General features: G+C 30.9%; 1 protein-coding gene across 1 annotated transcript; it reads right to left on the reverse strand.

Annotated features, from left to right (window-relative positions):
- Nucleotides 1-4,538: 4,538 nt before the first annotated feature.
- On the reverse strand, nucleotides 4,539-12,565 carry LOC108476307 (chaperone protein dnaJ 15). Its single transcript, XM_017778481.2, has 12 exons — nucleotides 12,376-12,565; nucleotides 11,953-12,198; nucleotides 11,146-11,269; nucleotides 9,683-9,762; nucleotides 9,472-9,583; nucleotides 9,295-9,399; nucleotides 9,029-9,079; nucleotides 6,165-6,254; nucleotides 5,963-6,071; nucleotides 5,722-5,870; nucleotides 5,587-5,640; nucleotides 4,539-5,066 (listed from the first exon to the last, which is right to left on the reverse strand). Exons 2-12 carry the CDS (start codon nucleotides 12,078-12,080, stop codon nucleotides 4,848-4,850), a joined length of 1,221 nt encoding a protein of 406 aa, XP_017633970.1. The 5' UTR covers nucleotides 12,081-12,198; nucleotides 12,376-12,565; the 3' UTR covers nucleotides 4,539-4,847.
- Between the last annotated feature and the right edge of the window lie 2,210 nt (nucleotides 12,566-14,775).

Genomic DNA, 14,775 nt, shown 5'->3' on the forward strand with positions numbered 1-14,775 from the left:
ATTTAAAATTTCCCAAATTTTATCTTTAAGTCTCTAATATGGACCTACGAGGCCCAAAATATGCTTAGGAAGTGAATTGGGACTAAACCGGGAACTTTGGAAACTTTTCCTTGAAAATAGGGGCACACGCCCGTGTGGCCTGGGACATGCTAGTGTGGCCTGCCCGTGGGGCTCCCATGGCCGTAGGGCCAGCCCGTGGGCAGATATGTTTTATACACACGGCCGTGGGATTGGCCTGTGGGCGATTATGACTTTCCCATACGGCCTGGGCGCACGGCCATGTGATTTGGCCGTGTGAAAACCTAATTTTTCACCATTTTTAAGCTATTTTCACATATCAAACACACCTAGTTCATGCTCAAAACATTGACTTATAAAGCTTGATCAAATAACATTCATTTATCCATTTCCTGTACTTAAACACAATTATACACTAATAGAATCCAACCAATTAATTCTTTCAAGCCAAAATATGTATATTTTATTTTCAAACACAAAACATCACATTCAACATACTTTACTTATTTAATCATTCACACAATTACATTATCAAATCAACTCCTATACATGCCATATAAATCAAAAAGTTGTTTAACAAAATCTACTGGAGTAAATCTGGATAGTGTGATCCTTGATGTAGATTCGATCCTCTGTATGTATATAAGTCAATCTACAAAATAAATAACATACACAAGTAAGCTTATAGAAGCTTAGTAAGCTCATAGGCATTCTATTAGCTCATCTAATTCATCTTGCAAATCACAATTTCATTAATAAAATCATTTGGATAATTTCCAGGTTGCAATTCACAAATTTAACTCATTTGGGCCCATTTCTCATTTACTTCCATTGTCAAATTAAGGAACAATAAAGGAATTGAGTGCTTCATTATCACATCGCCATAGCAAACTATGGACTTTCACATTGTCACACATCACACACCGAAGCCATAGCCCTGCCAATGTCTTACACGGATCACATAACATACCGATGCCATATCCCATCTATGGTCTTATACGGAATCACATTATCACATCACACCGATGCCATAGCCCAGTTGTGGTCTTATACGGGAACACAAATCACATTGTACCGATGCCATAACCTAGCTATGGTCTTATACGGAAGCACATATCACATCTTTTCCGTCAATTTATTATGGTCACAGAATGAAAGCACTCAAATCCATTGTTCCAAATAATATGTACTTTTACTTAAATACTATTTCATACTTTTTACAATTTAACAGTATTCATCTACAATAATATACTTAAAAACCATAATATTTTCATAACAAAACATTAAATTTGCCATATGAACTTACTTGGGCTAATTTGCAAAAAGTCGTAGAAAGTCAGGGACTATTCTTGAATTTTCTCCTTTCCACTATTCACTTCGTTTTCTTGATCTATAATTATAAAATCATTCCTTCATTAGCATCTATTTCGATTCTATTCTATTTCACAACTTATGCCCTTAAATTTTTGAAATACACTATTACCCCAAACTTTTCACTGTTTACAATTTAGTCCCTATTTAATTCATTCATCTTTCAAATATAATTTTATCTAAACACTACAAACTACTTCACAGCCTTTTACATTCCAAGCTTCAACATAAAACCCTAATTCCAACAACTTTCACAATTAGGTCCTAAAATAAATTTCTATGCAAATCTCTTCATAAAATCATCATATAATAAAATAAAAAATTCAATTGCATGATAAATAATCATAAAATTTCAGCACTTATTCATGGGAACTTTCAAAATTACCCATGAAATCAAAAACTAATGAATCAAACAAGTGGACCTAGTTGTAAAAATCTTAAAAACACAAAAATTACGAGAAATAATCAAGAGTTGAACTTACAGGCTGTAGAATATAAAAACCAGCTTCTTAAAAGCTCTCTAATGGTGTTTTTAGCTGATGAAGATGAAGAAAAATGTTGAATTCTCTAGAATTACCAATTACATCATATTTTACTATTAAATTTTTACCCTATTTCCAATTTTGCCCCTTGTTCACACTTGATTTTTATTTTTTCTGCACACACATGCCGTCCAACCCAATAATAGGTGTTTAATTGCCTATTTAGCCCTCCTTTAATTATTACAAGAGCTATTTAATCACATCTCACAATTTTGCACTTAATTCAATTTAGTCCTTTTTACCTAATTAACTATCGAAACCTTAAAATTTCTTGACGAAACTTTAATACTAACTTATTAACACTCCATAAATATTTATAAAAATATTTATGCCTCGATTTATGAATTCGAGGTCTCGATACCTCATTTTTATCCTATTTTATCTATAACTTCCTTTAATTTATAATTTCACTAATTCAAAATTATTTCTAAAACCACACTTAACATTTACTTACTAATATCTAAACTCACATGTCGAATTTAGTGATTTCAAATCACTGTTTCGATATCACTGAAATTTGGGCCGTTACAGTGAGCATAACACCCCAAAGTATAAATCTGTAATTTGTTAAACTTTGATGAAGTAATCGGTTTGGTTTGATTTGATGAAGTAATCTTATATAGCTAGTTTTGTCACTGTAAATCGACAATTATGACCCAAACTCGGCCTAGATGTTATCACCATGAAGCCTATAACGCCCCAAACTCGGTCCAATTGACTAGTCTGGTTTTGAAAACACTAATTTTGGTCTATGAAAGAACTTTTTCGTTCTTGTTAGATCAAGCAAGCAAGCAGTGAAATTTGAAAATTGAATAAATTACTAGCATCTCGACCTTGGGAGGGTGAATTTCGAGTATTGTTGGCATTGCTAGACATTATAAAAGAAAATATAAAAAAGAGCAGAGGGGAATAACAAAAAAGAGAGAGAGAGAGAGAGAAAATGTAGAAGAAAATAAGAATTAAAAGAATTGTTTTTTAAGTTTATATCACACATCAATCTACAACTAAGGAGAATTTTTTAAAGTATATAACATTTTATCTGTAAAGTGGATAACAGAAGAGTAGTTTATGTACCATTTTAAATAAAAATTTAAGGTACCAATTTGGAAAAAAGATATAGTTTAGTATTAATTTTTGAATTAATTTTTAAATAAACTTAATAGTTTAATTAACAAAAACACAGATACTAATTTAAAGGAAAAAAATAATTTACATAACACTTATGATAATAAAAAAAGCGCCAAAAAAAATCTAAGTACCAAGAATTAATCTATTTTTTTTAATAATTTTCGCAACTTTCATATCCTCCATCCTTACCTCACAATTCCTCGTTGCTGCAAACCCACATTGCTTTCTGCTGCAGGAAACTGCAACAGCTGGAAGTTTTTTCTTTGTCAGTGTTAGCAAAGAAAGCGGATGGATTTTTAGACTTCCCTTGTTGTCATCTTCATTGACTTTCGGTTCAACTTTTTTAGCCCAATGAAAGTAGAGAGTCCGTTGTTGTCATATTCATTAATAGGTGCAAGAGATGGTAGCGAGAACCGCTGTCTATCATTCCCAACAAACTTATGGATAGTAAATTATTTAACTTTTTAAAAATTTTCAAAAATTAAGTACGTACAAAACAAGGCATATGACATTTTTAAATTTCAGTTTTTTTCTTTTTCTTTTGCTGGACGAAGAACAAACCTTTAACTGAAACACTGACTCAAAAGGCAAACAGATCCAAAACATGGTAGTATTGTACCATCCAACCCAAAATTTAATATTTTAAATTAAACGCTTATATACTTTAAAACCCTTATATTATTATATTTTATTTAAATAAGTTTTAATCTATATCTTGATTTTAATATAATTTTAAATTAATTTATGCTTAAATGAATTTGATGAAAATAATTTCTTGAATTAAAATAAAATAATATTTTAAAATTTGTTGAAAGTGTTTATATATATAACATAAAATTTTGGTTAATCTTTCAAAGTTTATGTTGATATCAAAAGTGTAGAATTTCTATACATCCATAAGAAATTAAAACCTATCATTCAAAAATATTACTTTAATATTAAAAAAGAAACTTTTATGAATAAAAATAATGAAATAGAAGCTTATTTAACTACAAAAATAATTTAAAAGTGCAATAATTTAAAGTTTTTTGGTATATTAACCTAAATTAAATTTTAACATTTTATAATTACATTTAAATAAAATATAATCATTATATTAGGTTATTCAACCTAATTAATGATTTAAAATATCATATTTTCATTTTTTAAAACCGAATAAAATTTTATATTTTCATATATTAATATATTCATAATTAAAATATGTTTACATATACCATATGCATTTTATTTTTTAAAAAAGATAGAAATTAAACTAGAAATTTTTATATATTTTTAAAATATTTTAAATTTTAAAATTAATAAATTACTAACATGACATACATATATATTGCCCCATGTATTGGCATAAAAAATTAAAGAGAGATTAACTTTTCATTCATTTTGAGATGATTTGACAAACAACACAAGAAAACGAAAAATTAAATAAACTAAAATGACTTTTTTTCTATAAAATTGGAGGACTAAATAAATGGATTCGAATTTTCTCTTGAATCAAGCCTAAGTATTAAAATGAAACATAATTGAGTTTAAACAAAGCTTTCGAACCTAAAAATATTTTATCCAACCCCGACTCTATATAAGTCTACAGGATATCACACTTCGGTACATAAGTAAATAAGGAAAAAAGAACTTACATTAGTATCATCATACTTTAACATAGCTGAACAGCCATAAACATTAAAAAAAATGAATAAATAAATACAAGGCAAAGCTTATAGCAGTCAGCAAGATTGCTGGCAAATATTTCATGTAAAAAAAAGCACAAGAAAACTATCTAAAATACCAATTTCAACCAAGCTTTTTATCAGATCCCATTAGATTCAAATTGAACCATTTCTTTTTACCTGATTTATCCTTTCCATCCGAGTTTCCATCTTCCGTAGGACTCTCGGTCTCACCCGGAACTTTGCTGCTACTTCCATTACTTAAATTGCTGATACCGCTTGGTGGTCTTGTTACGGTGAATGTAGCATGGATGCTATCCCTCTGTTTCAGCAGCTCGTCTACCTGTGTCATATTTGTCAACAACAGGAGTCAAATCAACAATATATTTACATGACTCCAATATGCTCCAACTTCATTTTTCTTTAAAGTACTCATGTTCGATACCCAAATGTTCCATGTAAGCATGGGGATATGACCTCCAACCATCCTTCAAATACGAGAAAAACTTATAAAAATTGAATATATCCATCTCAGGCACACACTTGCATCAGACACATACACCTGAATCTAACATAGCACATGATTGGTTACAGTTTTGATCATGAAACACTTCTAGAAAGAAGTTAACCCAAATGAGCTAATTACTTCTTTGGCGATATCAAGAAGCTAAGAAACATTTCTATAGCCATTATTAAATATTAGAATGTATATGTACGATTGTGTACAAACCACAGTAATACATTGCAATATATTAAAGAAAAACATATATATGTAAGCAGCAAGCTCCCTAAATTGAAAATATTGCATAAATGCAGGAAAAACAATATCACGCAAGATAAAAGATAAAAGTTTCGAAACATACAGACTGCTTTTCTTGGGTGTACCGGTTGGTCACTTCTTGAAAGCGTGCCAGTGCCTGGAAAATATCCCACCAAAACTGTAAGATATTGTGTAAAATTCATGATTACAACAAGACTCAAGTAGATTCAATTAATACTTTTCTGTATTCCGTTTCAAATTGGCGCAACTCATTTCTCTTTCTTAGAATCTGAGATTCAATATCCTTAAGCTTCTCAGTGGTATCCTCATACGACTTTGCACAAAGTGCCTCAATTGTGTAAGTTGCAGTCTTGAAAAAATTATCTCCTGAGAAAATTCAGCCAATCCAGTCAATGAATAACAGAAATACTAGGAAACATATTTTAACAAAACTAACATGCAAAACAAACAGAGCAAACCATAAACGGCGAATATATGTGTCCCCGATTTTAGTTCTGAAACCTCACAAGGTTGAAGACCTTCCAACCTTTTAAAGAATGCAGATTCGGGGTCTTTAGCTATTGCTAACTGCATAACAAATGAATACATCATCATTACTTACGCAATAAGAAGCTGGACATCCAGCAGAGGCAAGGAAGAATGTCAGAAATGACAACTCACCGCGTTTACAGTGGAATCCATTCGGTATACTTGAAAATGTAAGAAATACATGCCAGCAGATGTCACCTTGCCTGTCTTCTCGCTGTCTTCCTGTACACAGATGGTGAAACCATAAAACGGAAAGTTATTGAGGCAAGAACAAATGTACAATTACTTCAGAAACACAACTGCAAGTAACAAGGTATCTTTTAACTTCTGAGAAAATATCAGAGAAGGACAAATGCATCATAGCAACAACCACAAAGGCTTTCGCTGCAAAAGGATTAAGATCACTAGTATAACATCAATGAAGAACAAGCTTTCGCTGAACAACAGGCCACTAGTAAAACAGTAAGGCTCCATTTGTTTTACTGAAAATGGCTTCCAGAAAATGATTTCTGGAAAATGACTTATTTTTTTGAAAAAACTACTATTTTCTGATGTTTTGATAAATCTGTGTAAAATATTTTCTATTATTTGGCCAATTTCTTGAAAATATTTCATAAAAGCTGTTTTCAATGAAACAAACATACATTTGAGATTTTATTATCTTTTATTGTTTAATTGAGTTTATTTTATATCTATAAATTTATGTTTTACATTGTTCTTTGTAAATCAAAGACGACACATATATATTTGTTATAATATATTATAGTGCAATTTCCTTTTAACAATCGAAGTTTATTTTATAATAAGAAAATATTTTGTTATAATCAATGTCATATATAAACTTAATAATAAATAATGCTTAATTAAAACTTAATTTAAATTACATATATGTAATATATGAGAGCATATATTGACATTGACACATTAGAGTTGTAAGGGATAAATGAGGCTAAGCATTATTTAAACAAATACTCATATTTATATAATTAAAATATTCATATTTTTATATTAGGTTAAAATATGTAATAAGGCTTCTACTCTTCATAAATTTAAAATTTAGTCCATGTACTTTTATTTTTGGGTTAGTCCTACTTTTTAGATATCAAAATTTAGATTCAACTGTTAACATTATCAAAAATATTTTGTTAAATTCATGTTTATTGTAATGTTATTTTTAGTTACATGAATACAGAGTGTTTTTATTTAAAAATGTGACATCAACAAAATAGACAAAAAATTTAACAATGTTAAAAATTAGACTTGATTTTCAAATCAGAAAAGTAGAGGGCTAAATTCTTGAAAATAAAAATACAAGGTCTAAATTCCAAATTTGTGAAGAATACATAGACTTATGGCATATTTTAACCTTTATATTACAAAACATTTATTATTAATATATTTATAATTGTAATAAATATTTATTATTAAAATAAAATTAAAATATTAAATAATTTATTAAAATAATAATTTATATTAATAATTTATTATATGATTAGATATAGATATTTATACATGTATGTTTAATAATATTAAAATTGTAATATTTTGTATTAATATTTTATTAATTTTAAATATTTTAAAAATAAAAATTTATTATTAATATAATAATATTAAGCTTGATTGAGTCATTTTATAATAAAAAGGCTTATTTTCCATTGACTTGTAAGTCATTTTCCGTTGATCAAGCTGTTTTCCATGAAACATAGGAAAATACAGAAAACATTTTCCGGAATCCATTTTCAGTAAAACAAATGAAGCATAAATGAACCATGTAAAAAACAATCTGACAGAGAGCGTTGAAGGTAAAAATAGGAAGTCTTAAGAACTTGGACTAAATAAAGAACGATTATTGGAGATGCAAACAATTTAGAATGGCTGTTTTAAAGAATTAAATATGCACAAAAGCTGCACAGATGCATGATTATAATTGTCTTCTGAAATTAGCCATCATGTTTATACTGTTCACGACTTGTATGATAAACCAGTCAAGAACTATGTTACTTGGACTAGGCTGTGAGTGTCAGATATATGTTTCCAAGACGGGTTTGTTAAAAAGTTTTAACAATTTTTCATCTATTTGGAGGGTCATTGAAAGGTCATATCCCAATAACCATGTCCAAATATGTGTTGGACACAGATCTCCGATATAGATACTTTTAGAAAAAAAAAATGATGAGTCAGAGTAACATAGGTAAAGAATACCAGCCAATTCAGAGATACGTCTAGAATGTGAATCATGGGAAGAGAATAATGGCATGAGTAAAAACATAATGGCAGTGATCTCACTGACACTATATACACAGATAAAAGATGATATATAAAAGAACATGAGGACTTCAGAATAATGCAAGTCTAAAAATTTATTTACTGAAAATTGGGTAGTCAAAGCAAGAGATTGGACCACCACGAATCACTGAAACTACTGCTCAGACCATTGAGTAACTACTATATTTACAGGCAAGACAACAAATTTGACCTTCGACAAAGGTGGTTTAAGTACTAGCAGCATATTTAAACGGTTCATTGTAGTAGATCACACATGAAAAAAATGCAGGTAGATAGCAGAAGGGAAAAAAATGAAAAATAAAAAGAGGCAGGGGGATGGAGGAAGAGAAAGAGAAAAATTAACCCAGCACTTCTTGTTCTAAGCTATTTTCAAATTCCAATCTGACCAAAAATAGGAAATTTTTAGATAAAAAAATATATCAGACCAAACTTACTCATCATGATCATGCACAGAGTGCTAGCATGGCCAATAGCTAGAAACTTCTTTAAAAATCATTCATGAGGTTTTGACTAGCCTTCCCACCAGGGACAAGGAAAAAAACATGGTGGCAATAGATATTGTGTTTGTTTCTGTCACTTTATGTTTCCACCCATATTACTAGAATGATATAGCAAAGACCACCAAACAACAAATAAATGTAATAAAACTTCAGGTCTTGACAAGTAGAACTTAAACATTTCCTACAAAATCAAAGAGAAGTGCTTAGTACCTGTAAGGCCAAACCATAGCCACCATTGATGTCGTGCTCGAAATAAAGTAACTGAAAGTTTACATAAGAAACACTGAGTTATTATAGAATTTTGACATAGGGCCCACATAGAAGAGATTCACGTTCATGCATGATGGACATGCACATACATAGAAACAAACAGTAAAAGGGCTGCATAGAGGAGAAGTTATGAGTCAGCAAACAGCCAAACCATTATTTGAAAAGAACACAAACATGTTCAAAGAAAGCTTTCACATATAATAGACCTTGAATTTGCTTTGTGCTGTTGAAGTTACCCTAACAACAATCCCACACTCAGCTTGTTCATCGTTTATCGTTACACCAAAGAAGTGGGCACATTGCTTGTCTACCTGCAGCAAATGCATGAGAACTTGCTAAAATATCTAAAAGAGTGGCACTTTAGATAGAAAGGAAGCACGCACCTTTCCACTAACTGATGTTCCAATAGGAAGGGGTCTAACTGTGACAGTTCCATTTAAAGCTTCTTCAAGAACATTAGCTGAGATAGTAGTCTTGATAGGGACACCAAGCTTGCTGAATATATATATTTAAGAAGCAGGTAAATGAAAAACAAGGGACTTAGAAATAACTAAATGATGCAAAAAAGTTCCAACATTTCTATGGATGTCTCACCTGAATAATGCTGCAAACATTGTATTAACAGTTCCTAGATTGGACAAATCAATCTCCATATCCATCGAATCTTCAACAGCCTTATAACATTTGTTGAAAAAGAGAGAAAATATTATGTTTCAAAAACTTTCCATCACAAAAGAAAATTTATAAACATGAGAAGGAAATACAGTTGGAGGAAAATGAATACAATCTTAAGTTAATATCATCAAAGAAATTTATGAACAAAAATAGTGCCGTCACTGACAAATGCAGATAGATTCTTCAAAATTTAGTCAGTGATGCAAGGTTGCACAAAAATATTTGATGGAACTAGAAAGAGATGTGGAGGAGTTGGCAACACTTTTGGAACTCAAATTACATGGGAATCTACTAAAATATGTAGAGACCACAAATAACAGTTAAAGCTGATAGTTTTCTAGTTTCAAGTAGTAAATCTTGAGGGATATTTTAAAAGAAAATAAAAGCTGAAACCCTCAATTGGTGATCTGAGGAGATATTTATAGGGGGCGGATGTCCATCAACAGAAGTCTCCAAGGCACGTTTCAATAAATCAATCAAAGGAAGCACATGAATACCTCTCTTATATCTTCCATCTATTTCCTTCTTCCACCTCTTTCCAAGAGAAAGTGATAATGAACTGCTAAAAACCACTCAAGATTTTTTTTTTAAATGCACTTGTCCTGTATCCAGTTTGTGTAGGTAAAATAGAAAGAAAACTAACTGCATATAATAGAACTGTCCATATTGATCATATAAAATGCTTTTGCATCCACCATATAGCTATCTGTCTTTGTATGAAGCAACTTCCACTTTCTCAATCAGACCTCAGGAATCACAATTCTTCTGTCACATTCCAAAGAAAGGAAAGAACCAAGCAATTCTATTATATACCTGGTCTTGAAGTTGAGTGCCGTTTTATTGCGCATTCCTATAATTCTTGCCTTTTTAATAGGCAATTATATCAAACCTAAAGATAATAAGAAAAATTTTCAATCAGTACCCAGGCCACTCTAAAATGTCAAAGAAATCCCCTTCTTCTATCTATTTTGCTTCTATACATGGCTTCCCCGGGTTCTGGCTCAACAATCCCGACTTTAGACCAAAAATTGAAGAGAATTCGCCTCAGCATCAAAGGAAGCAATTTTAATTTCACGGGAGTGTCTAGCATTATATAATAGTCAGCTAAACATATTGTGGAGAAAAAAAAATCATTTTTCTCCCTTGATGTGAAAGAGTTCTTGATCCATCAGAAGCATTCATTCAAATTTTATGTCAATTAGTAACTCTAGCTTTGCAACATCAATCTAAAACTGATGTTCCCAATAAAACTTCTTATTCTCATCATAAGCTCCTTTTTACCTTTTGAGTTGAAGTGCAATGCTTAATTCTGTACAACATATAAAAGACAACTTTGAACATAATGAAGAAGACTAACACAATGAGAAAAGAAAGGAAAGCACCTCAAACCCTGCAGTGTCATATTGTCTCCTCTTTTCTGGGTCGGATAAAATGCTATAAGAATATGCAACTTCCTTAAAAAGTTCTGAAGCCTCAGGATTGTTGGCATTCTTGTCAGGATGATACCTGTCAAAAGAACAAAAAGAAGGCAAATATGAAGGCATCCAAGTTAAAAGTAAACGATAAAAACATGCATTTGATATGGCTTAATCATAAATCTCGAATATCAGTGCTATAGATCTATCATTTGTACAAACAAGAAGTACATGTCGTTACAAAACTTGCCTCTAAGTATCCGTCAAATTTCACTCATTTATTTCAGTTCGTAGGCAGCTGAAGCTCACAATTAAAATGTTCGCATAGTAACTCATAAAACAGAAGAAGCACTCAACTTGCAAAGGGCATCGATATAAATCCTCACTGAATTTAAGTACATGAGGAACTGACACAGTCAAAGAGAGAAGATTTGCAGCAACCTCAGCCACATTGTTCCGTGAACAATCTTGACTCTTTTTTATTGTCGGCAATTCTAACACAGAGTTCCCTAGGAAAGTGACTTGTACAAGTACAAGAACTCTTCATAGAGGTTTCCTATTGAAATACCGATCATTTTCACCAAACAAGAAGTTGCAACATTAACCCATTAGCCTCATAGAGCTATAATTCACCCGGCAATTAAACTTAATTGCAAAAGTTATCCATTCATCAAGTTCCCATTAGCTCGAAATCAAATCTAACATCAAACTAATCAAGCCAAAAAAATTACAAAATTGAATTTGGGAGTGGAGGTGGGGATGGGGAGAACTTACTTGAGAGCGAGCTTTCGATAAGCAGTTTTGATCTCCTGATCAGAAGAATCTCTTGAAACGCATAAAACTTCATAAGGATCTCGACGCAAACTGGGGGCCGAAGTTCCTTCCATCTTCTTCGAACGCATCTCTTTTTTTTTCCTCCCTTCTTTTCCCTCTATATCAAAAACACCCCTTTTTCTTTTCTGTCTTTTAGCTAAAAACTCTCTTCAAATATGTCTAAATTACAGACTCAGATCTACAAATCTAGAAACAGAAAAGAAAACAGTAAAAGATCAACATTTTTCAAAGTGAAAGAAAAAAAAAGGAATTACACGAAATTCAACGCCTTATTGGATCGCTCCATATCAGCTCTAGGGAAAAGAAAAAGCGCAGAAACATATAACAGAAAGAAGAAAAAAATGAAGTAAAGATCTGACTTACAAAGAATAGAAGGAAAAATGAGGGAGCTAGGGTTTTGAAATTTCAAATTTACAGAAAATCTAAAATTAAAAGAAGAAATTTCCCCTCCCCCCTTCGCTTTTTTTTTTTTTTCCTTTTCTTTCTAAATTTTCAGACTGTTTGTTGTGTTTTTTTTTTTCCTTTATATACGTTAGAGAGAGGGGATGATATACGAAATTATTCTCCCTTTTCATTAACATTTTTAAAGAAATTTAATATATTTTTAGAATTAATTAAGATATATTGCTCCATGACAAATTAAATAATAAAAGAAATATTATTTCAAAAATAACAAAAGAAATATTGAAATCTTATATCTATATATAGTTTTGGTATACTACAAAAGCTTTGATAACATGTATCCTTTAATTAATGAATTTATTTAATTATTATATTACATTTAATTAATTAATGTTTGTTGGATTTTTTTTTTACTCCTCGTTTCATATCTTATTAAATTGAATTTAATTCACTGCTCAAGCAATCGAAATGGGCCATGAATAGGTTTTGGTTAGTTGAGTTTTTGAACCATTTAAGTGTAGCATGTTTTACAAAATAAGTAGCATGGACTCTGATTCAAGACTCCCAATAGATTCCTTGATAAGCTTGAAGTTATTGAATATATATTGAAGTCTTATATCTTAGTGATTAAAGTGCTCTTTTTAGAGATACGAAGTTTTTTAAGGATTTGTTAATTGAATTAAAAGAGTTTATTTTGCTACTTTCTCAACCTAAAAATAGGTGCCATTCTCCTTGGAGTTATATTGATTTTGAGAGCTAAAAATCTACAATACTTTTAGAGTTTTTTATAACCAGGCTTTTCTTCTTCTTTTTTTTTTTTTTTTGTATTGAGTATTTCATTTTCTTGGTTCTTTATTAATAAACTCTATTGAGTGAAGTGAAGAGTTAGATTGGTGCATGTTGATTGTGGTATTGTTCTCTATTGGGGCTGCATAAACTTAGCTTATAAAGGGTTATGGGTAGTTATAGGCTTTAGCCGACGAGATGGATTGTTACGGTTGTTTGATTTGGTGATCAAATAAAAGTATATCCTGAGTGAGGCTCCATAGATGTAAGACTCTTGTGTTTGAAGTATGTAAAAAAAAAAAAGATTGGTTTTGTCACTTCTTCTTTCCTTACTTTACTTTCTCTTGCATTTTGTTTTCCTTCTACTTATCGTTGCAACAAACTCTAAGTTTAGTGAAATATTTCGTTACTACAAACTAATATTTTTCAACTGGTATCAAAGCTTAGCATTATAAGTATTTTAAGACGATCCTGTGATGAGACCATGGGACCTATGAGAAAAATAAGTTCGTTATCTTGAGCTCTGTTACACCTCAAAATGTTAAGTTCATATTAGAATAGTGATCTTAGGTATTAAATTGAGAAATTTGCAAATTGAGCGGGCTCTAGTAAAAATAAGAGCCACTGGCGAACTAGTTGATAAAGATTGGAATACAATAGCAGTCCGGTTACATTGGAACTAGAAACTTTCTTAGTGGAAGACATGATAATTATGGACGTGTACACTTGGCTATTGATTTTGAGATAGGTGACGGAAGTGCGTGAGTAGTATATAAGGGAAAAACGTTATTCTTCACCATGGTTCTCTCATTTTTTTTATTCTTTTTTCATCTTCATCATTGGTCTGGATTGAAAGATAGAAATATTAAGGACCGGTTTGCATGGAAGAATGTAGCTAAAGTTTGTGAATAAGTAATTGATGATTTCTCAAGCTGGTAAGCTTCCTAACCTTTCTATGTTCCCAATTTAAGAAAAGGGATGAAAGTTAAATATTTCAGCTATCTATCGATTCTATTCTATTTTGAATAAAGTTGTGGATAATCATTTTAATGGTCTCTGCATGCAAAAAAAATTTGGTTTTTATGATGATGAAATATCTTCGTTGAAGATTTTGAAGTGGTTGTTATGTTTTGTAAGTTGAAGGATCATGTAGCAAAAGAAAAAGCTAAGCAGAAGGTTTTGGCGTCAACTTCCAAATGAGTTCTAGAGCTCAGGTTTTAGATGGTTATTCATTTATTCTAGTATCGCGTGCTAGGCATGTTGGTTATGTGTTGAGTAAATGATGCGTCATCCTATGGCTGAATGTTGTGTAAATGATGAAATATTCCATGACTAAATATTGATGTATCATGATGATTGTTGTGTTGATATGAAAATGTATGAAATGTTTAGCGTAATGTGTGTCGTGCATGAACAATAGTGTTGGTAGAATGCTTATGTATGAATTATGCAGAGTTGTGGCGTTCTACTATCTCAATATTCATCATACATAATCATTTCCACAAACAATCAATTTATGCTATATCAATTCAAACACATATAATAACTATGTAGTTGTATTATTTACATACAACT

This window comes from Gossypium arboreum, chromosome 5 (genome assembly GCF_025698485.1).
Source record: "Gossypium arboreum isolate Shixiya-1 chromosome 5, ASM2569848v2, whole genome shotgun sequence".
In the NCBI taxonomy this organism is placed as follows: Eukaryota; Viridiplantae; Streptophyta; class Magnoliopsida; order Malvales; family Malvaceae; genus Gossypium; species Gossypium arboreum.